General features: G+C 36.1%; 2 protein-coding genes across 2 annotated transcripts; both read right to left on the reverse strand.

The window, feature by feature from the left end:
- Positions 1–1,051: 1,051 nt before the first annotated feature.
- LOC101837480 (olfactory receptor 5D13-like) lies at positions 1,052–12,888 on the reverse strand. The gene is made up of 2 exons (XM_013119104.1): positions 12,884–12,888; positions 1,052–2,042 (listed from the first exon to the last, which is right to left on the reverse strand). The coding sequence occupies exons 1-2, from the start codon at positions 12,886–12,888 to the stop codon at positions 1,052–1,054; spliced, it is 996 nt and encodes a 331-aa protein (XP_012974558.1).
- A 15-nt stretch (positions 12,889–12,903) lies between these two features.
- On the reverse strand, positions 12,904–17,862 carry LOC101837207 (olfactory receptor 5D13-like). The gene is made up of 2 exons (XM_005064586.1): positions 17,839–17,862; positions 12,904–13,821 (listed from the first exon to the last, which is right to left on the reverse strand). The coding sequence occupies exons 1-2, from the start codon at positions 17,860–17,862 to the stop codon at positions 12,904–12,906; spliced, it is 942 nt and encodes a 313-aa protein (XP_005064643.1).
- Between the last annotated feature and the right edge of the window lie 6,148 nt (positions 17,863–24,010).

The raw sequence follows: 24,010 nt of genomic DNA on the forward strand, positions 1-24,010 counted from the left end.
CTTAGGAATGTACTTTCAATGACAATCTAACTCTGAATCTATTATCTTTTTTCATCAAGCCTCTTGAAGGAGAGACAATTAAAGAGAGGGAAGATTAGAGAGGCGGTAGCTGGAGAAAGAAGCTGGTGAAATTAGCAGAAATGTAAACGACTGTGAATGTAGGAAAAATAAGTATATAGAAAAATGAAAAAGAAGAATGAATGAAACAGAGAATTAGACTTGAAAGAAAGAACAACAACCAGCACATGAATAAGAATTGTTTGTGAGAATATTCTTTTTCTATAATTATATTTTGCTTCCTTCACTTATGGTACTATCTCTTTTTGAACCCTGAGCAAAAGTTTTAAGGTAGGCCCTAAAATAAATGCTTACATGTTAATCACTTTCTGATGAAACATGAGAGCTCAATAGCTTCCTAACTGCATCCTTCACATAATTGCTCCTATTGAGATGATACTAAAAGCAGGAAAATCAGAGGAAATTGTGGTAATTATATTTTTGAGTTTGTCAAAATAATTTCCAATGCAAGCATAGTTCATGCAGAGTTAAATTAAAAATTATATTCATTATTTCCTATTTACTAGTTCTCAGTAACAAACATTTTCTTGATGAAATTATATAAATAATTGTAAAATCCACACAAATTTTGAAATTAAAAAGTATACCAAAGCCCAGGTGTGGTGGCACATGCCATTAATCCTAGCACTCAGGAGGCAGAGGCAGGTGGATCTCTGTGAGTTTGATGCCAAGGTTGTCTATAAAAGTAAGATTCAGGACAAATAGGGTTGTTACACAGAGAAACCTTGTCTTGAAAAACCCAAAATACATAGGAAAATCATACTCAGCACTTATACTTAATTATTTTCATAAGAATAAATGTATGGACTTTTACTTTAAATAGTATGGTTATCAATCTATAACAATATTTACAGTTTATAATTCATTATTTTAAATGTGGGAGTGAGCTGATGCTAGAATGGATTATGAAAAGAGAATAAGAATTGTCTGTTTATTGTTTAGAAAGAAAACTTACTTGCTCAGGAACCACATTTTAGGATGATGAATGGGAGCTCATTAGCTTCCTAACTGCATCTTTCACATCCTTGTTCCTGAGGCTGTATATCAGTGGGTTCAGCATGGGAATGATGACTGTGTAGAAAACCGAGGCCACCTTGACCAGAAGCCAGGAACTTTTGGTAGTGGGAACACAGTAGAGACAGATGATAATGCTATGGAAGATGGTGATGGTAGTGAGATGGGAGGCACAGGTGGAGAAGACTTTGTAGCGTCCTCCAGTAGCAGGCATTTTCATGACAGTGATGACAATGAAAATATAAGATGTGAGAATGATCATCAGACTGCTTAGTTCATTGAAAGTGGCAAAGATGAAAATGACCTTCTGGCTAATGTAAGGGTCAGAGCAGGATACAGCAACAATGGCATCATGTTCACACACAAAGTTATTTATGAACTTGGTCCCACAGAAGAACAAGGTCAACATAAAGTGTATGAATACAAAGGAGCAAGTTATACCCCAGGAGTACGATGCAGCAACTAGTGACCAACAGAGCTTCGGAGACATAGCCACTGTGTAGAGGAGAGGGTTGCACACTGCCACAAACCTGTCATAGGCCATCACTGCCAACATGAATGTTTCTGTCACCACAAATATGCATGCAAAGAAGAACTGCATGACACAGCCTGTGAAGGAGATCCTTCTGTCTTCCACAATCAAGGTTTCTAAGAGTTTGGGAGTCACAACGGTGGAGTAACAGAAATCCACAAAGGACAAGTGACTAAGGAAAAAGTACATGGGAGTATGAAGCTTGGGACTGAGCCTGATGATAGCAATCATGCCCAAGTTCCCCACCACTGTGACTGTGTATATGGTCAGAAAGAGGAAGAACAGCGGTACCTGGAGGTCTGGGTATTCTGAGAAGCCCACGAGGATAAAGGTCACCTCAGAAGTCTTGTTTTTTTGAATACTATGGAGAAAAGCCAAAAGCAATTTCTCAAGGTCAGAACTATATTTGTAATAGAGACTAATAAGCAGAAACATAAGAAATTATTCTATGGGTACTATAGATTATGACTAAAAATAAGTTTCTCTTTAATTATTTCAACATTTTACTTATATAACACATACCCAATGATTTTTTTACTTTAATATATTGCAAAAATTACTTAGGCAGTAATAAAGAATTCCAAACTTATCAAGCTATATTTGTAGAAAAATTGCCTTTTCTATCATAGACAGATGCATTCCTGAGAAATACCCATCTAACAACTAACATACATTTGAAAGTAAAAACACTCCGTTTGAAAGTAAATCAACATTACCATGTCTGTAGCTTATTTACTATTGTGCCACCCCCATTAATTTTGAGCTTAAAATACAAATATGAAAGTTGTTCTCTTGGAATTCAGAATAAAAGGTTGTAAAAGTTGAAGATTACAAGTAGGTGTCTAGCCTAGACTACATGAGACTATTTCTCATAAAACATGAATAACAGAATAGTCAATGTGATTGTATTTAGATTACTTTCCTCTATTTACTGTTTCAAGATATTTTGAATATTAAGTAACATAATCTCAAAATACATTATGCAACTTTTTTCTGGTAATGTTTAATTCATTTTTATTTGTGATGAATGATTTTGAAATCTAAATGTTTATTCTTAGATTAACAATATTCATCATAATGTGATCAGAGAAAAATATATGCTAGAGCTGTTGTGAAGAAATTGTTAAAAGCAATAGATAATTAAGAGACTCGTGCGTGGATCCTAAGGATGCTGAGAATAATGGACTGCTGGATGCTGAGCTTTGAACATGGTATTGAGATTGCATGGCGTGCAAACATCAGGAAACACTATGGAAAAAGTTGCAGGAAGACATTCGAAGCCCAAAGATAAGTATTAGGAATGAATGTAAATTCAGTCTTTGGGACAAACCACAGCAATGAAAAGCATAGTTCCAGTTACTTGTGCTAACTCTGCACATACTGAAGCTGTCAAATCCCCTGGATCAGAGAAGAGTGCACAGGTCTCAACTCATTGTAGAATTATAAACAAGTATTGGATTCAGGGATAAGAATAATCATTGGCTCCAGTTTGGTACCAAAATAACAAGACAACCAGGCTCCAGTGGATAGTTGTAAGCACACTGCCATACTGAATGCCTTAAAATAAGAACGTCAGAAAACAAAATAAATTAAAAATCAAAGAGTAGGGAAAGGTACTTGTATAAAGTGGTGAAATGGAGATAGGAAAAGAAATATTGTAGGAGTAAACAGGGTTCCATGTACATGTAAGATTTTGTCAAAGAACAACAACCTTATTCAGTAAAAATAGTTTATGTGAAATTTGAGAGTAATTTACATGATCATGCTAGCCTGGCAGTTTTTACTTTATGTATTTCAAATGTTTTTTGAATGAGACATGAGATTTACATTTTTATAACTTCTTGAGCACACTGAACTCTACACATCCAATCTCACTATTCTTGTCAAACCCTGAAATATTTAGCAACCTGATATAATGTATGTATTAATCTAAATGTATTTATTTTTCTCTTTTGTTCTCAATATTCTCATGCATTATTGAATCACTCTCTGTGATAAGTATTACCCAGGATATTCATTTCTTCCATATATAGTCAAGAAAATATGTTGATATTTCTCCATTATGAAAAATTATTCACTTTTGATTTCTTCTAGTTTTTCTTAGACTAGATCTCATGTATTCCCATCTTGCCTTCATGTAGCCACAGATTGTTGCAAACTTACAACTTAATTAAGGATGGATTCATAATCCTAATCTTCTAGCTTCCCCTCTCTAAGTGCTGAGAGTACCAGCCTCTGCTATGATAATATCCTTGAAATCTTCTGTTTAAGAGTAATTATTGTTGGTGTTACTTACCTGTAGAGAGTTTTGATAAATTGGACTTTATTATTTCTTACTAGTATGTTTTTCCTTGAATGATTAAACAGAAAATATCCTCTAGAAAAAGAAGAAGGGATTATTCAAGAGTACTAAGGATGATTTCTTAGGGAAGAAAGTTGGACTTAAAGTTGTTGGGAACCATAAATCTGGTTTTCCCTTGAAAAGAATACTAAGGTTCTTCATTCAATTGCAATAACAAAACTGAATCAACTCACCCAAACACAAAGGGCCCCGAGTGATGCATTTACTTAAGAATTCTTTGTCAAGATTAACGAGCTTCAAAAAATCTTCTGTTTACTAGTTAATAAATAGAAACAGCCCTGGAAGAATTTCTGTCAGCAATATATTTTAATGTGTGTTTCAAATGAAGTTTAGCCACTCTCTCAGACAAACTCAAATATTCCAGACAAAAATATATCTAAAAATTAAATACTGGTTCCAACCTTTGATGAAAATGTATGTCATCAAGGCCTTGGGGATCAGGACATTAGGGATTATCAGTGGAAAACTTCCTATGAGGCTACAATTTGAATTAACTATGTAGCAATGTCCTCTGGGGTTTCATACTATCAACTGTACTCACTAATCATAATGAATATGTAGTGATTTAATGACTATAAAATGCAACAAAATAAAAGAAACTAGTAAGTAATAGTTCAGCAAATCACACACAATACCCCCCATATATATATATATACATATATACACACATATATATATGTATGTAGTGTATCATACATGTAACAATATACATATAATACATATATTATAAATGATAAATATATAATGCATATAATGCCATATATGTAAGATTTATATATTATCAAAAGTATTATATGTATGTAATATATATGTATGCATGTAATATAAATACCCTTAGGGTTATATACATACACTATCATATGTTAATGAACACATATTTATACATATATGTATTTCCCATCTCCCTTAGCTGTCCCGGACATGTGCTCTTTTATTGGCTAAAGGTTTCTCTACTGGCCAATCCCACAGCTGTTTAGTCCCAAATAAACACACAAAGGCTTATATTAATTACAAACTGTTTGGCCTATGGCTCAGGCTTCTTATTGGCAAGCTCTCTCTTAATTATTAACCTGTTTCTCTTAATCTGAGTATCTCTATATGGTCTTGACTTACCGGTGACGACAAAGCCTCTCGATTTCTTGGCAGCTACATGGTGCCTCCCTAGAGACTCACGTTCAGTGTTCCTTTTTCCAGAATTCTCCTAATCTCTTAGCCCACCTATACTTTCTGCCTGGTTACAACCTGTGTATCCATTGGTCAAAACAGCTTTATTCATTAGCTAATAAGATAAATATATTCACACCACACAGAAGGATATCTCCCATGATTTCCTCTTTTCTGTCTAAATAAAAAGGAATGTTTTCATTTTAACATAGTAAAATTATATATAACAAAACTTTTATGAAGCAAGAGCTATATTTAACATTATTTAGTCAATTTACATTTGGAAAAATTTAAAGAAAATATTTTATCATCTATCTTTGAGAGCCAAAATTTTTATATGTAACTTATCTTTTATCATAATTAAGGAATACCATACCCATAACTCTTTGTCTTCAACTCCATCAAAGACTCCAGAAGAATAATATATAAACTACAGAGCTGACAGACACATCTCAATGCCGGGACAGTCACTTGAAGTTTCTTTGTAATGTTGGAGCAACCCTTTTCAGTTTATAGATCAAGAATATCTGGCAGACTTCAATGAAGAAGGAAACTTGAAGGAACACATTGCCCCTTGGCAAGTTTGGCAGTCACTTTTCTTTGTAATCTCCTTATCCAGTTTGTACAGCATGCTGTCAAGCGGTCCAGAGAAGAGTAGTTTCTAGTATTTTATTGAGTATTTTTGCATCAGTGTTCATGAGGGAAATTGGTCTATAGTTTTCTTTCTTAGTTGTGTCTTTGTGTGGCTTCGGTATCAAGGTAATTGTAGCCTCATAAAGAGTTCGGCAGTGAGCCCCGGGGATTCTATTGTGTGGAACACTTTGAGGAGTATTATAATTAGCTCTTCTTTGAATTTCTGGTAGAATTTTGCACTGAAGCCATCTGGGCCTGGGCTTTTTTTGGTTGGGAGACTTTCGATGACAGCTTCTATTTCCTTAAGGGTTATAGGTGTGTTTAGATAGTTTATCTGTTCTTGATTTAGATTTGAGAAGTGAAATCATCCATTTCCTTTAAATTTTCAAATTTTGTGGAATACAGATTTTCAAAGTATGCCCTGATGATTCTCTGGATTTACTCAGTGTCCATTGTTATGTCCCCATTTTCATTTCTGATTTTGTTAATTAGCATGCTCTCTCTCTGTCTTTTGGTTTGTTTGGACAGAGGTTTGTCTATTTTGTTGATTTTCTCAAAGAACCAACTCTGTTTCATTGATTTTTTTTCAATTTTTTCCTGGTTTCTACTTGATTGATTTCAGCCCTCAATTTGATTATTTCCCAGCGTCTACTCCTCCTGGGTGAGTTTGCTTCTTTTTGTTCTATAGCATTAAGCTGTGCTATTAATTCTCTAGGGTGACTGTTCTCCAGTTTCTTCATGTGGGCACTTAGTGCTAGGAATTTTCCTCTCAGCACTGGTTTCACAGTGTCCCATAAATTTGGAAACGTTGTGTCTTCATTCTCATTGAATTGGAAGAAGTCTTTAATTTCTTTTTTTTTTATTTCTTCTTTTACCCAGGGATGATGTAATTGTGCAATGTTGAATTTCCATGAGTTTGTAGGGTTTCTGCAATTTGTGTTATTGTTGAATCCTAATTTTTTAATGCATGATGGTCTGATAAGATACAGGGGGTTATTCCAATTTTTTTGTATGTGTGGAGATTTGTTTTGTTTCCTATTATGTGGTCAATTTTAGAGAAGGTTCCATGTGGTGCCATGAAGAAGGTATATCCCTTTGTGTTTGTGTGGAATTTTCTATAGATGTCTGTTAAACCCAGTTGGGTCATAACTTCTATTAGTTCTTTTGTTTCTCTGTTAAGTTTCTGTCTAGATTTCCTGTCTAGCAGTGAGAGCTGAGTGGTGAAGTCTCCTACTACTAATGTGTGAGATTTTATGTGCTATATGAGCTTTAGTAATGTTTCTTTAATGAATGTGGGTGCCTTTGTATTTGGAGCATAGATGCTTAAAATTGAGATGAGACTTCATCTTGATGGACTTTTCCTTTGATGAATATGAAATGTCCTTCTTCATCTCTTTTGATTGATTTTAATTTGAAGTCTAGTTTGTTAGATATTAGGATTGCTACACCCGCTTGTTTTTCGGGTCTGTTTGATTGGAAAATCTTTTCCCAACTCTTTACTCTGAGGTAACGTCTGTCTTTGATGTTGTGATGTGTTTCTTGTATGCAGTAGAAGGATGGGCTCTGTCTTTGTATCCATTCTGCTAGTCTGTGTCTTTTTATAGGCAAGTTTATACCATTGACATTGAGGGATATTAATGACCATTGATTGATGATTGTTGTTTGTGCTTGATTTATTGGTGGTGGAGTTATTGTTTATAGGTTCTCCTCCCTTTTTCATTTGGTGTTTGGTAAAGTGGGATTATCTATTGCCCGTGTCCTTGTGAATGTGGTTATCTTCGTTGGGTCTAGGTTTTCCTTCCAGCACTTTCTGTAGAGCTGGATTCATGGATTAGTATTGTTTACATCTGGCTTTGTCATGGCATATTTTGTTTTCTTCATCTATGGTAATTGAAAGCTCTGCTGGATATAGTAGTGTGGGCTGGCATCCTTGTTCCCTTAGCGTTTGTAGGACATTTGTCCAGGATCTTTTGGCTTTCATAGTTTCCATTGAGATGTCAGCTGTTATTTGGATAGGTCTGCCTTTATATGTTACTTGGCCCTTTTCTTTAGCTGATCTCAATATTTTCTCTTTATTCTGTAGGTTTGATGTTTTGATTATTATATGGCGAGGTGACTTCTTTTTTTGGTCCAGCCTATTTGATGTTCTGTAAGATTCTTGTATTTTCATAGGCATATCCTTCTTTCGGTTAGGGAAGTTGTCTTCTATGATTTTTTTGAATATGGTTTCTGTACCTTTGAGCTGTATTTTTTCACCTTTTTCTATACCTATTATTTTCAGGTTTGGCTTCTTCACGGTGTCCCATATTTCCTGGATATTCTGTGTTAGGGATTTGTTAGTTTTGAGATTTTCATTGGTTGACGACTATATATCCTCTAATGAGTCTTCAACACCTGAAATTCTCTCTTCTATCTCTTGTATTCTATTGGTGATACTTGCATCTGTAGTTCTTGATCATTTACACAGCTTTTCTATTTCCAGCATCCCCTCATTCTGTGTTTTCTTTATTGTTTCTATTTCACCTTTCAATCCTTCAACTGTTTGAGTTGTTTCTTTCATTTGTTTGGTTGTTTTTTCTTGGTACTCTTTAGATTCTTTGAGAGATTTCTGTATTTCTTGAATTTTTCCCCGATTTCATGGATTTTTTGTTTCTTTTTCTTCTATTTTTAAGGGATTTCCTCATTTCCTCTTTGAGGGTCTATATCATCTTCATAAAATAATTTTTAATGTCTGTCTCTACTGCTTCATCTATGTAGTGCTTCTCAGGTCTTGCTGGTGTTGGTTCTCTAGATTCTGGTAGATTCATGTTGGTCTTTCTATTGCTGAGTAAGCTCTTATTCTGTCTTCTTCCCATCTCTTCTTCAAGTGGGTGCAGGTGGGGTCTTTCTGTCTCCACTGATCTCCTTCTTTCTTGAAGCTGAATCTGGGGATGCTGACACTGAAGCTGAAACTGAAGCTGGTGTTGCTGGAGGTTGGAGCCTGTAAGGGCTGATGCCTTCCTCTGTGGGCAGGTTTTCTGGATGCCATGAGGGGGCCCCAGGAAGATTGAGGGGATGGGTGTTGCACAGCGTGTGGGGAGTGGCTACCCGGAAACCCTGGCTCACCTGAAGCTGGGGTTGCTGGAGGTTGGGGCCCTGATGGGCTGATGCATTTCCTGTGTGGGCAGGTCTTCTGGATGCCAGGAGAGGGTCCCTAGAAGATTGAGGGGATGGGTGTTGGATGGGAGATGGGGAGTGCCCCCCCCGGAGACTCAGGCTCACCTGAAGCTAGGGTTGCTGGAGCTTTGGGCCTGGAAGGGCTGATACCTTTCCTGTGTGGGCAGGTCTTCTGAAGCTGGGGTCACTGGAGGTTGGAGCCTGGAAGGGCTGATGCCTTTCCTGAAGCTGGGGTCCTACAATCTGTATTTAATTATACACTACATATCTAAATGACCTGTATAAGCATAATACCTAAACAAGAGTAGAGTTGAAGATATAGGAAAATTGACCTTAAATTTGTATCAATATATCAAAATTCATATTAATGCAAATTATTCAATTCTATATCATATTTTCTTTACTTTGGAAAGATATTAAGTGATCACTAACCATTTATAATCAACCCCATTTAAATGAAACCAAACATTTATAAACAATATTTGGGAATTTGGGTGTAGTTCCTTCCAAACTGCTTCCAAATTGCTGATTGATGGCACTGTCAATTCCATGGGGATCCTGAGAAAACACAGAACCATGGCAAAATCATGGCTGTAGTAGGTGCTCTATGAGGCTGCGTCATCTCAACTGTTTTGGATGATGGACACCTGGGCCATTGCTTCAGGAGGTCTTGTTTGATCAAATCATATTAGTCTGAAAGGATCCACAGCTTTTCATCTTCGGTATAAATAAAAACAGAATCTCTTTTTCAAGGTGACATGTATTTAGACTTAAAATTTGAAGTTAAGACATTTTAAAAGTATATAGGTTGGATTAATCCAGCAGCATTTATACTCACATGTCCTTTAGCAGCTGTGGCTCCTTCCTCAGCAATTCAAGGATAACATATTAACATACAGTATCCAGGCTTTCTGTGTATTTTCCATCTTTACGTGAATTTTTATTATTTTATTTCCTTTCTTTTTATTTTTTATTTATTTATTTTTTGCAACATGGTTTCTCTGTGTATCTTTGCCTCTCCTGGAACTCACTCTGTAGAACAAGTTGGCCTTGAAATTACAGAGACCTTCCTGCCTCTGCCTCCCAAGTGCTGGAATTAAAGGCATGTGCCACCACCACACCCAGTTACTCTATTTCTTTTTAAAGGATTTTGTCTATCCTTTTTTTTCTTCAAAACCTACATATATTTCCAAACAGATTTAAACCATTTTCTAGGGTATTTTCCTCTGAATTTCTCTTTACTGTATATCTCTATTTTTCCCTGAACACATGAGTCTTTGTTCTGCTAAGCAGCATGGCTAAGAATGAAGCAGTGTCTGGCTGCATTCCATTCCTTGGCTTTCTGAGAGTCTAGCTACACAATGGAGGCATTAGTGGGAGCCATGCTTAACACCACAACTCTTCATAGTTTCTAGTTCCATGCCACCATCAAGAAGTATGCCTTTGGCTGCTAATAAACTCCATATAAGTGTTCAGTAGCAGGGCTTCTAAGAAAACCATGTGGTTTTGCTGTAATGCTTAGTCAGGAAGCCTCTCTTGTATGACACAAGCCTCTGCTTGCCTCTAGAAAAAAGATCCACCTGAGAAAATCTTGCTACCGAAAAGATGTACGTTATTCTGTTCTTTTGTGTTTACAATCTCTGACACTCTTAATCTCAGGGTCATGGGTTCATGCCTGATGTTGGGCACCACAAGTAGAGTGAAGGTTTCTATCCTGCCAGATCCCATAGCTGTTTAGTCCCAAATACACACACAGGGGCTTATACTAATTATAAACTCTTTGGCCTTTGGATCATGCTTCTTACTGGCTAGTTGTCTCTTGGTTATTAACCGGTTTCTCTTAATCTGTGTATCTCCACATGGTCTTGCCTTACAAGTGATGACTGGTCCTCTTGATTTCTCAACTCCTACATGGCATCTCCCTAGAGACTCACTTTCTGTGTTCCTATTTCCAGAATTCTTCTAGTGTTGTAGCCCCATCTATACTTCCTGCCTGGCTACATCCTGCCTATTCATTAGCCAAAGCAGCATTATTCATCAACCAATAAGAGAAATATATATTCACAGCATACACAGAAGCACATCCCCCATCACTCTTTGACTTCTTCTGTGATTATTTTACCGATTTCTCTCACTGATATGCAGATAATACTAGGACCCATCAAATGAAACTTCAAAAACTTTGATCATGTTAGTTTTAAATATTTTTGTTTATTTTATGTGTTCTAGTGCTTTGTCTATATGTTTGCCTATGCACACTATGTATTGCGGTAGCCAAGGAGATCAGATGAGAGCTAGTTATGCCTGGGAAGAGGTTTTACAAGTGACTGTGAGCTGTCTTTTGGGGCCTAGGAATTTAATTTGGGTCCTCAGCAAGAATTAAGAGTGTTCTTAACCACTGAACCATCTCTACAACATTCCTCCTACTCTTTTATGCACATATATGTGTGTTTGAGGGTGAGTTATGATTCCCTCCTAGTCCATGGCATCTTGTGCTAGAATTCTAGCTACTGACTGATAATACTACATCTCTGGAAGTGTAGATTGTGCAATTAACTGAGCCACCTTTCTTTCCACACACCCTCAATTTACATCTCATCATAAACTATATTCTGATGGATATGTTTGATATATAGATAGGTGTAGGCATTATTGAAAGTGATTGGTGTAGAAACCTGTCACATCACTTGCATTACAATGATCACAACAATTCTATGCATATTAAATTATATCATAAACATTTGTATACATGCATGAAGTTTAAATGACAAAACAATTATAAATTCCTAACAAATTACATATCTCATTTTATAAAATATTTTAAGTTGATTTTCAATTGTATTTCTGTCTGGATTATTTCTCTCTCAGATCCAGAGGTTAAGGACCTTTATACTTACTATCTTGACTATCTGCTCCCTAGATAAATGTGTAGATCATAGCTGCAATGACATAGCAATCCACTACAGTAAATATGCATGTAATAGATAAAATAAACCAAAGCTAAAGGAATTGTGTAGATTTGTATAACTAAAAGAATATTATCTGGCTAGCTTTCATTAAAGTATCAACACTTCTAAAGGAAATACATAGACTAGTGATAAATACATATTCATTTATTACGATTCAAATAAAATTTCAATGAATAACAACAGATGTGCAAAACTTTGCAGTAAATGCCATTTCAGCTTTGTGAAATTTTCAGTGCTATTTTTGATATGTTTAAATATAAAATGTGAGCAGAAGTGATATTGGGCTTACACTGAGTCCTTAAGTTTGATTCCCAACAACCACATTGGTTGTCTTAAAATGAGTATATACTCAAGGTCAAGGGAAAGTTTAAGCCCTCTCCTGGCTTCAAGAGTACCTGTAAACAACAACAACAACAACACACACACACACACACATCTAATGAAAAATAAAACGAAAATCTGTTTTAAAAAACTCAATTTATAATACCAAGTTAATTTTAAATTTATTAATTCAGAATATGCTAAGGTTTATTTATGAGAGTTACATTCGGCATTTATGTTAAGCAAAATATCCTTTGTAGACATACCTTGTAAAGGATTATGTTAGATTTTCCTTCCTTTTCATTGAATAGTTCTAAATATTTGCGTTTAAATTACATATAACCTTCCTTGATAAATGGCTTCATATCATCTGAAAAGTCTAATATTTTCAATATACAACTTCAGTTATACACTTTTGTGGACAGCATTATGTTAAAGCATACAAACATGGAAGCATGAAAGAAATGATAGTCCTTAAAATCTCTGAATAAAATATTTAGAAAAATGGCCTGAATATCATTTTTTAAAAATATTTACAGCTTGGAGGTTGTTGTAGTGTATTTTTATGAATTGATATCTGAATGATTTATAGAAGGAAACTTAACACAAAGATTATTGATTTTTTTAACAGACGACAGAATTAAATGTAAATACCGCATCCTTCAAAAAACATTTTACAATAACAAAGGAGAGCTTATTTGCTTTCTAATAGCATCTTTAACATCCTTGTTCCTGAGGCTGTATATCAGTGGGTTCAGCATGGGAATGATGACTGTGTAGAAAACCGAGGCCACCTTGACCAGAAGCCAGGAACTTTTGGTAGTGGGAACACAGTAGAGAAAGAGGATGGTGCCATGAAAAATGCTGATAGCAGTGAGATGGGAGGCACATGTGGAGAAGACTTTATAGCGTCCCCCAGTGGTGGGCATTTTCATGACAGAGATAACAATGAAAACATAAGAGGTGATAATGATCATCAGACTGCTTAGTTCATTGAAAGTGGCAAAGATGAAAATTACCTTCTGGCTAATATAGGGGTCAGAGCAGGATACAGCAACAATGGCAGAATGCTCACACACAAAGTTATTTATGAACTTGGTCCCACAGAAGAACAAGGTCAGAAGAAAGTATATAAATATAAAGGATAGAAATATAGCCCATGAGTATGATGCAGCTACTAGTGACCAACAGAGCTTCGGAGACATAGCCACTGTGTAGAGGAGAGGGTTGCACACTGCCACAAACCTGTCATAGGCCATCACTGCCAACATGAATGTTTCTGTCACCACAAATACGCATGCAAAGAAGAACTGCATGACACAGCCTGTGAAGGAGATCCTTCTGTCTTCCACAATCAAGTTTTCTAAGAGTTTGGGAGTCACAACAGTGGAGTAACAGAAATCCACAAAGGACAAGTGACTAAGGAAAAAGTACATAGGAGTATGAAGCTTGGGGTTGAGCCTGATGATGGCAATCATGCCCAAGTTCCCCACCACAGTGATTGTGTATATGGTCAGGAAGAGGAGGAACAGCGGTACCTGGAGGTCTGGGTATTCTAAGAAGCCCATGAGAATGAAGGTCACTGCAGAAGTCTGGTTTTCAGGAATTCTATGGAGAAAAGAGGAAAGGGCCATTTATCAGGTCAGAACTAATTTTTGTAATATAGAAAAATAAGAAAATATTACTGTACAATTTGACAGGTACTATATAATATGGGTGAAAATACTGGAACTTCATCTCTAATAATAATGCCTGGTTATATAACATGTATCCCACAAACCCACATTATGTTATGATTTAACTTATTGTAAAGATAATGTCTTGAAAGGATTCAGATTATTCCTAGAAAAATAAAGTGATTCAATACTGTCACAAACAGCCTCTGTAAATGTCTCATTCTAACCACTTCTATTAGTCTAACTAAAAATAAGGTGAGAATTCTGCTGGAGAAAATATACATAATCAATTCCAAAACTTTCCATGTTTTTATCTTTTAACATTATTTTAGTCTTATAGAAAATATTATATGCTGTGACTTCTAGTTGGGAGTTAAGGCAGAAATGTCACACTTGTGAAATCAACATATGGTATACAGTTTATATAAGAGAAAAAGTCAAAAACTTAACTTTCTTATTATATGCTAACTTCAGCATGAAACTCTTAAAATTAACTTTTCAATGTTATTTTTTTACTTGTTGAAACATATCACTGGAGCGTATAATGGATATAAACTTTGGCAACATAAAAAACCTTTAAATTCTTATTGAATTTGAATTCATTATATTGTGTGTAGAGCCAAATATAAGCTTTGCCTGATGTCACATATAAGCTTTTCTCAGTTTGTATGTTTCAGAGGATGGGAAAATCAGACACTATAGCCACTGAAATACATTAGAAAAACAAACATATTTTAAGTCATTGAAGACAATACCTTAAAGAATTGTCAAAAACAACTCTCCAAGCAGAGATCTAATATTCCTGGATGCTTTTAGTTACATCCTAAACAGTAGGCGATGATATTACTAATATGAAATTAGGTTCATGATGACATGCAGGTTATAAAATACAATATAATTGAGAGCAGGTATACCTCATTGAGCTCAGCAGGCCTCGAGTCATTAGTTTTTTTTATTTCATGTATTATATAGTTCTCAAAATTAGGGCCACACATGGACAGTTGTCAGTGGCAACCTTTGGGAATTGAATATACAAAATCCTCTTTTCCTGAAACCACGAAACTGATGCTTCACAACCTCATCTGGGAAACTAGTCAGGGAACTCATGTCTTCCTGTCCTCTTGTACACTTGTCTTTATCTTTTCTCTGGTTCATTTGGGCTTTTACCTTTAGCAATATTATCTGCTAAAAAACAATGCCAAACCATTCCTAAGTAACCCACCTTGGGTTTTAAGTTTAACGCATCTAGAGTCTTGTCATATTTCTCACATTTCCCTATTATTTTAAAATACTCCATGTAATACCATGAGGATAATTTCCATCACCATTCTACCCTATGGTGGTGATTTTATTAATTTAAGTGTTTTATTAATGAAACATAAAATTTACATTCTCCTGATTTTCAATATCCAGCTAAAACTTTCACTCTCAGTACTCTCAGTACAAATTTCTATGACCATTTATGGATATATCAACCTATATATTGTACATATTCATCTGCAGTGTTAACTCTTCCATCGTATTCTCAATACTATTATGCCTTACTATACCACGATCAGTGACAAACTGCCTCTTCTCCTCTGTATGTAGGCAAGCAATAAGGTTTTTAAGTGTCAATTACAAAACCTATTTTTTTATTTTCACTATTTTCTAATACAAGGTCTCATAATTTAAAGCTGACTTTAAATTCTCTTCTTAGCCAAAGCAGACTTCACATTCACAATTTAGTTAAGGGAGCCTTTGAAATGTTAATGGTGGCCCTCAAATTATGACCCTTTATGTACCTTCTGCATGCTGGGATAGAAGACCTGAGACACCATTTATCACTCAATTAGCCTTTTATTATATGTTTTTGTTTTCAGACATGACTGTTACTCTCCCTTGCCTCCTCAGATATAGTGATAATTTAAATGTGTATTTAATAATTAACTAGTATTTAAAATATTATTTTCATTAATACATAGCAGACATAAAATTAGAAAACTAGGAAAAATCAGAATGTAGTATACCTTTTTCTTAGTGACAGTTCCTTAGCTCATTTGAGGGTTTTGGGGTCGATAGTTTTTTTTTTTCTGAAATGTATCAGTCAGTATTCTCTCATTGCAATGAAACAACAGAAGAGAATCAACTCACCCAAACACATGGGCCTCTGAGTAATGCATTTACCGAAAATGTCTTTCTGACAGTTGTGAAGTCCTGAAATGTTCTTGCTTATTAGCTAACACAAATATCCCTGAAAATAGTGGAGTCCACAGAATATATCATGTGATGTTGGGCTACACAACCTGGAAAATTCAGAAGTACTAGGCCAAACATAGCATCAAAGGATTAAATAGGGCTATCACATTGTTTCACAAATATATATTATCAAGCCATAAGGAACCTGAAAACTAGGGAGTGGCACTCAAATTTGGCAGGGAAGCTACAGCTTGGACAATTAGGAACAACATTTTCCCATGTGATACCTTGATTGTATGTTACCTTTCTAAATCCCTGGGGTACTTCCATAATCAACTTTACTAAATCATAATCATAGTAAAAGATGCCTCTCAAGGATATAAAATGTGGAAATACATAAGTGGGCAAGTTACCTAGTAATAGCTCAAAAATATGTTATTAATTAAAGCCTAAACAAATATGCACTATGATATTCTTTTTTCATATATTTTTTATTTAACTTTTTATGCATGTCACTTTCAGTTCCCTCTCCCTCCCCTCCTCCCCCACCCCCCACTCCCAACTCACCACCTCCACTCCAACCCTCCTCCACTCCCCTGGCAGGGCAAGGGCCTCAATATGGGATTTTCAGGGTCTGTCACATAATCCCCAGGAAGGGCCCAGGTTCTTCCTCATGTGGCCAGGCTGAGAGAGCATGCCTCTACATGGTGTGGGTTCCCAGAGTCCCTCTGTATGCCAGGAATAAATACTGCTCCACTCTCCCAGGTCACACAGATTGCCAAGGCCTCCTCTCTGTCACCCAGGTTCAGTGGGAGGGTTTCTGGATCAGTTCCATGCTGGCCCCTCAGGCATCAGTCTGGGGTACATGTGTTCCCCCTTGTTTAGGTCGTTATGATATTCTTATTATTAATTGTCCCTGATCCCAAATTAAAGTTTATTGTCATTTTCTTTTCCATTTATAAGTTAATGGCAGAATACATTTTCTATTCATATGATTATCTTAATATATAATATACACCATGTATATAAAAGTAAATATATAAATATATAAGAAAGGACTACAGTGTCTTAGTAATGAAATCTAAATTCTCATTAGTGTGCATCACCCAGTGTGGCTAATAATCCTCTCTCCATTGATATAGGGATCCTGTTTTGCTCACCTGTTGGCTTTTATCATAATGTACCTCATTTTGTGATTTTGTATTATGAATGCTTGGAAAATACAAAATTACAATTGCACTTTCTTTACTGGAGGAAAATGGGCTTCCCAAAATAAATATTCAATTTACTGATATCTTTAAATTTTAGAAGAGTTTTAAATGAATTGTTAAGTAAATTTAAATGTTTAGATCAGCTTAAATAGAGTCAACCTATGTCTTTAAAAATTCTTTCTTTTTTTTTTTGGTGTTATGAGACAGGGTTTCTCTGTATTGTTTTAGAAGCTGTCGGTCCATCCTGGCCTCGAACTCACAGAGATCCACCTGTCTCTGCCTCCCGAGTGCTGGGATTAAAGGCGTGCACCACCACCACCCTGCAAATTCTCATATTTTTGAAATTAAAATATAATCTCATCATTACCCTCTTCCCTTTCCTCACTTCAAACCCTCTTGTATATACCTTGTTACTCTCTTTCAAATCCATGGCACCTTTTTTCATTAATTATTGTTATTTGATATATGTATATATAAATGTATTTCTAAATAAGACTGCCTCAGGCTATATAACATTAATCATATGTATGTTTCTAGGGAGTACTAATATGGTATTAGTGACCAACATATGGTATTTCTTCCCATTTGAGTTTCTGTATTACAAATATCTTCTATCTCTTCATTAATTAATCACAGAAGACTAAAGTTTACAAGCATCCATCTTTTTCTTATAGTTTATAGATTTTGTTGGCAAATTTGTGAGTTGCTTCATATTCATTAAATTTCTCTGGCTTCAGATTATATGTCTACTCTTTCATTTCTGATTTTGAGCCTTCCTTTTTTACTTACTTTGCATATATCTTGACCATTTAATTTTGTATCTGGTTTTTAAAAAAATGGGAGTTCAGAAAATCTTTACATTGTTGGTCTCTTCTGTATCACATTTACTTAAGTTCAAATATTTTTCTTTCTTTACATTTAAGTTTGTGCTTCACATGTGTTTTAGTCAGAGTTCTCTTGATGTGAAGATAAACCACGATCATGGTAACATTTATAAAGGAAAATATTTAATTGAGACTGGCTTACAATTCCAGAAGTTTAGTTTATTGTCATTATGGTAGGGAGCATGGCAAAGTGAAAACAGGTGAGGTTTTGGCCTGGGCCCTTGAAAATTCAAAGTCTACTTCCAGTGACACACTGCCTCCAATAAAATCATACTTCCTAATCCTTTCAGTCTCCAGTGACCAAATATTCAAATATATGAACATTTTGGAGCCATTTTTATTCAAGCCGACATTACAAATAGTTGTGTGGAAAGCTCTTATTTATGTTTTTAAATGACAAATACTGGTTGTCCATATTTATATTTCACAGTGTGATATTTCAAAGCATGTGTGTTGTTGTGTGAACTTGTTTTGAATAAATGTGAGCACACTATCTTCTCATCCAAGATAAAGTACCAGGAACAGAAGCAATTTCAATCAAGTATAGTTTGAACCAATGAATTTAATCAGGTTTTTTTAAATAACTGACTGTATGATCTGTTCCTTAAGATAGCATGGACAATTCATGGACATTTGCATTATTGAAGAAAAAATCTCCCTCCAGCAATGCATAACTGTAGAGCCTTTTGGCAGTATTCAGCCTCACACACTCTTTCCCACAGTAATAATTTATTCATTATAAATCTTAGCACTGTTAGTGTAGGTTCTCTTCCCTATTAACCATATTTAAGGCAAGTAAAAATATTTTTCAAGGAATCACAATTGTTTACAGTGCACATGATCATACATATTGACCCCTGTCTGCCTCCAAATTCACTCAGTATCTCTCATCCTATTACATTTATGCTGTAATTATGTTGAGGGTTATGCATCCTTAAATATATTGTTCACAACTTAGAAACCTCTCATTTATATGTGCTGTATCAACAACTTCTAAGTTGAAGTGGTATATATATATTGAATCCTAAAGCAATAGAGCATATAATCCTTAAATACAACAATTAATGTCAGAATTACTTGTTGGGAGCTGTCTGGGTGAGTTTCAGACCAGCACATGAATGCTTATCTGACAGGTCTCAATGAGGCAAGACAATTAGATATGGTGTTTCTCTCAGAAAGGACTATAAATCTCAAGACAGTGTAAAATACTGCTAGAACCATGCAGCCTGCGTGCAACATCTCATAATGTTGATGATTCTCTTGATGGTTTAGTTTCACTTTGTCAACCATGCATGGTACAGATGTAATCATTATTTGGAATTCATTTTTTTCCTCCCAAATATTTTACCCTAAAATGCTTCTCAAGTTTATTATCTGGAGATATTATTAGTGTTATTCTACACCATGGGACCTCTTCTGACTCAGTGCTGACAGGATTGACTTAGGCTTGTAAGAAAAGAAAACAGAGAAAGACAAGCAAACTGTATGTAAGCAGCTTATGGCAAATCACCTCAATTTCTGTAAATATTCTTTGCTAAGTCTTGAATGACATTGCTGTTCATGAGAACATGTGTCTGAGGTTATCACGTTTTAGTTTTGTATAAGCAGGATGTGCTTGGATGGATATTTAGCTAACCTAGCAAAATTTTTGAAAGTTGTTTTTCATTTAAAAGTTTGTTTTGATATAAAATTTCAGAAAAACCTATTGTTTTTGTGCCTGAGGTTAATACTGGAGGGTGGGAGCAACATGCTTGCTTTTGAAGTACACATAAGGATGGCTTTAACTATGTGGGGTTGCTACTTAGGTGAAACTCATCTGGTGGTAAGACTTTTTCATGCCAACTGTCCTTCTTGTCTCAGGACCAGAACCCAGCTGGGGCAGAATCCTGGAAACTACTGCCAGCAAAAATCCACTTAGTTATATAGTTAAGCTTTCCATTGCTCCCCTTTGAACTCTCAACTTTTAATCATTACTTAATGGTCTTGGCACTAATTTTCATTACAGAATCTTTCAGGTAGTTGTCTTTTGGATTCTTTGCTTGGAGTTGCTGCTTTCCAGGACACTGTTGAGACCTAAGTCCTTTCCAATCTTCCTGTAGGCAGAAGTAGGTGGTGATCTCAGCCTAAAGCTTGGCCTTGATGGTCAAGTGTGTGTGTGTGTGTGTGTGTGTGTGTGTGTGTGTGTGTGTGTTTGTGTGTGTGTGTGCTGTGCCTGCGCAGCCTGGGACCGAGAATCTGCAGAGGGTGTCGGGATTGATGACACAGAGATCAGTCGGTGGTGAAAGAAAGTTTTGCTTTATTCTTACCCAGGCTGGTAATATACCCTGACACCAGAGACAAGGGTGGGGGTCAGAAAGAGGTGGTTAGTCATTGGAAAGGTCAAGGTCAGGGTGTTCCTGTGGGTGAGCCCTCATCAGTAACTTATTGCTCTGGTTAACATGTTTTTCTTTGTGATTACCAGCACAGGATTGTTTTTAATAAACATGCTTTTAGTAAACATGTTTTCTCTGTTGCTGGTTACAGCTGCCTGCTCCCAGGCTGATGGGGAAGTGGGCTTCTGGCCATGGTCTCTTGTTCCCACATGTGTGTGTGTTTCTGTGTCTCTGAGTATGTGTGTGTGTGTGTCTGTGTGTGTTTGTGTGTATGTGTATGTGTGTGTGTATAAAAGTCACTGCAGACACAGAGACCATCAGAGTAACAATCTGAGTGAAGGGAAATATGAAGTCCATTTTAACAAGGACTAGCTTATGTTGGTACAAACATCTAAAGCCTGGTACTGAACAGTTTATTGTAAACATATTTAAACACAGTATCATTAGGAAAATAATTTCTTGTTGTAATACATTTCCTTATTCTCAAGGATGTATAAATTACATCTAAAATCAATGAAAAGTACATGATACTTCTAAGAAGATGGGCTCTGGGGATATGCTACATGCATTATTTTAAGGAACTATGTAAAGTTCTGTTGTGGTCTTAACCCAGGCAAGAGTGTAGAGGTTGTTTGGACTGTTAACCACCACTGTTCCTAGTTGTGGGAGCTAATGGGAGACCCTGGTCATACAGGTAACAAAAAGGTCACCTAGACTGTTAAGTATGTCTGGTCTTAGTTTTGGTAACTTGCGGGGAGCCACTGGCTATACAGATAATGCAAAGTTCACCTAGACTATATCAGTCACTTCCCTCCTGCTTGGTCAGGTTAGTATGGGTTGGCCCTACAGATTAAATCACGAGGTTATTAAACACCACCGTTCCCCCATCTTTTTGATGGAAAAACAGGTTTTACATCTCTTCAATTGAAGAAAAAAATCTCTATGTGTTTAGGATTCCTGGTATTCTTAGCACATATCTGTAAAGGTAAGGACATTTGTGTTCTCAACACTTCATTTCTTTATATTTCCTGGCCTTGCACTATATCTGTGCCTGGTTATATGCCATATCCGACTCCAGGTGCAGTAGCTGCTTCATCTGGGTGGCAAAGCACAGTGGACCTATGTAGACAGAAATTTCTGTGCCAGAAGCTGCTCCCAAGGAAACACACAAAGGCTTAATATTAAATATAAAAGCTTGGCCAAAATCTCAGTCTTGTTATTAGCCGAATCTTACATTTAAATTAACCCATATTTCTTATCTATGCTTTGCCTTGTGGCTTTGTAACTTTTCTCAGTTAGGTAAGCTTATCTTGCTTATCTCTGAATGCGCTTGTGACTCCTCAGACATCAACCTTCAATCTCCCAGAATCCTCAGTTTTATTATTTCACCTAACCTTATCCTTGTCAGCTGATAGGCAGTTTATTTATGAAGCCAAATCACAGCAACATATATTCACAGTGTAAAGGAGTATTCCACATTATCCCCATTTTTTCTAATTAAAAAGGAAGGTTGTAACTTTAATGTAGTGATATCATATACCACAAAAAATTATCAAGAATTACAGTTACAATATCCAGACCATGTGTATTTGAAAAAATTAAGAAAATACTCTATTTTTATCAGACCAGTAGCTATACAGGAAGTACAGATGGAACAGCCAGGAACAGAGCGGGGCAGAGTGAGGAGATGCGAGACACTTGCCCAGGGAGCACAATGTATAGAAAATGAGCTAACAAGCTATGAGCCACCAGGAAAAACATAAATAAGAAATATAGGCTAATTTAAGTGTAAGAGTTAGTTAGAAACAAACTTGAGCTCTCGATCAGGTACTTATAATTCATATGAAGCTTCTGGGTAGATACTTGGGACCCAGAAGTCAAGAGAGAAAGCATCTGCTTACAGTAACATACATATCTGTATTAATACAAGTATACACTGTGCATTGTACACAGGACAGCCAAAGATTATTTTTTGCTTTGTGCTTCAGCAGGTAAAATATATATCTTGTGTATTGTAGTTCTTCTCGGTTTCTCAATGTTTGTAGCCATGATATTCAGGAGTTCTTCCTTGATCAAGCCAGATTTTCTTTAACACAGAATGAATCCATAGTTTATCATTTCCTGCAGAAATAAAAGAAAGAGCTCTCCCCCAAAGCAACTCGTCTTTTGACTTAAATTTTGAAGTCCAGATATTTTTTAAATCATAGGTTAGTTTAATACAGTGATTCGCATAATCCAATGTGACTTATTAGCTGTCATTCTTTCAGCAATCAGAACATTCACAGACAGCCTAACAACATACAGAATACAGACTGTCTTTGTTTTTCCCATCTTTATATAGCTTATTAAGTTTTTATTACTCTATCTTTTTTAAGGACTTTAATATTTTTAAACTATTTTTTAACCTATGACTCTCTCTAACTTTCTTTATTTTCTCTCCCAAGCCTGTTTTTAAACACATTATAACCTGTTTACCAATTTTTTTCCATATGATTTTGTCTTTACTGTATATTTGTAATGTTTTTCTGACTGCAAAAGGCTTTAAACTGCTAAAAAGGATGGCTAGGACCCTCACCTCTGTTTTGGCAGCTGGCTCTACCCTGTTTGTTTTCCCAAGAGCCTAGCTTCATGGTGGATGTACCAACTGGCAACAGCAATGTTTACCACCCCAACTCTGGGGAGTTTTTGGGTACACACTGCCACCAAGTAGTGTACAACCCACTGCTCATAAACCCAAGTAAGTGTTTGGTAGTAGAACTTCCTAAAAGAGTCATGCCCATTTTTTATTTCCAACATTGAGCCAGGAAGCCATCTTTTAAAGGAGCCATGTCTCTGTTTGTTGCTAGCAAAAAGTACCCTATAAAAGATGGTTACCAAGAAGCCAGGTTTCACTTTGCTTTTTGTGTGTTTTGAATCCTTTTATAAGCTTTGTCAAGACTCATGTGGAAATTCTGGCCTTATGTTGGGTGCCATTTGCAGTCAAAAAATTTGTCCTACAAGCTGCTTCCAACTAACCACACAGAGGCTGAATATTAATTGTTAAAGAATAGCCAATAGCTTAGGCTGGTTATTAGCTAACTCTTACATTTAAATTAACCCATATTTCTTAGCTATGCTTTGCCACATGGCTTGGTAACTATTCTCAGTAAGGCATGCCCATCTTGCTTCTCTTTGCATCTGCTCAGGATTCCTCAGAATCTGTCCTCCCCATTCCCTCAGAATTCTCAGTTTAGTTCTCCCACCTAACATCATTCTGTTCAGTTTTTGCCCAATCAGCTTCTTTATTAAAGGAATCTCAGTGACATATTCATATGATGTAAAGGAATAGTCCACAGATGTCCATGTCCCCCAGGCTGTTCTCCAAGTTGATATTCTGAGTTCTTAGAGTCCAGGTCAATCTCCACAGCCTAGAAGGTGCATTTAAATTCTGTAAGTCTAGTCCCTGCCTCTCAGCTCTAGC

This window comes from Mesocricetus auratus, unplaced genomic scaffold (assembly GCF_017639785.1).
Source record: "Mesocricetus auratus isolate SY011 unplaced genomic scaffold, BCM_Maur_2.0 Super-Scaffold_100004, whole genome shotgun sequence".
In the NCBI taxonomy this organism is placed as follows: Eukaryota; Metazoa; Chordata; class Mammalia; order Rodentia; family Cricetidae; genus Mesocricetus; species Mesocricetus auratus.

Coding starts and splice junctions, on each gene's coding strand:
- LOC101837207 (XM_005064586.1), bottom strand. CDS start 17,862: ATGTTGGTCACTAATACCATATTA. Junction 13,822..17,838: donor TGGTCACTAATACCATATTA/GTACTCCCTAGA, acceptor CCTGAAAACCAG/ACTTCTGCAGTGACCTTCAT.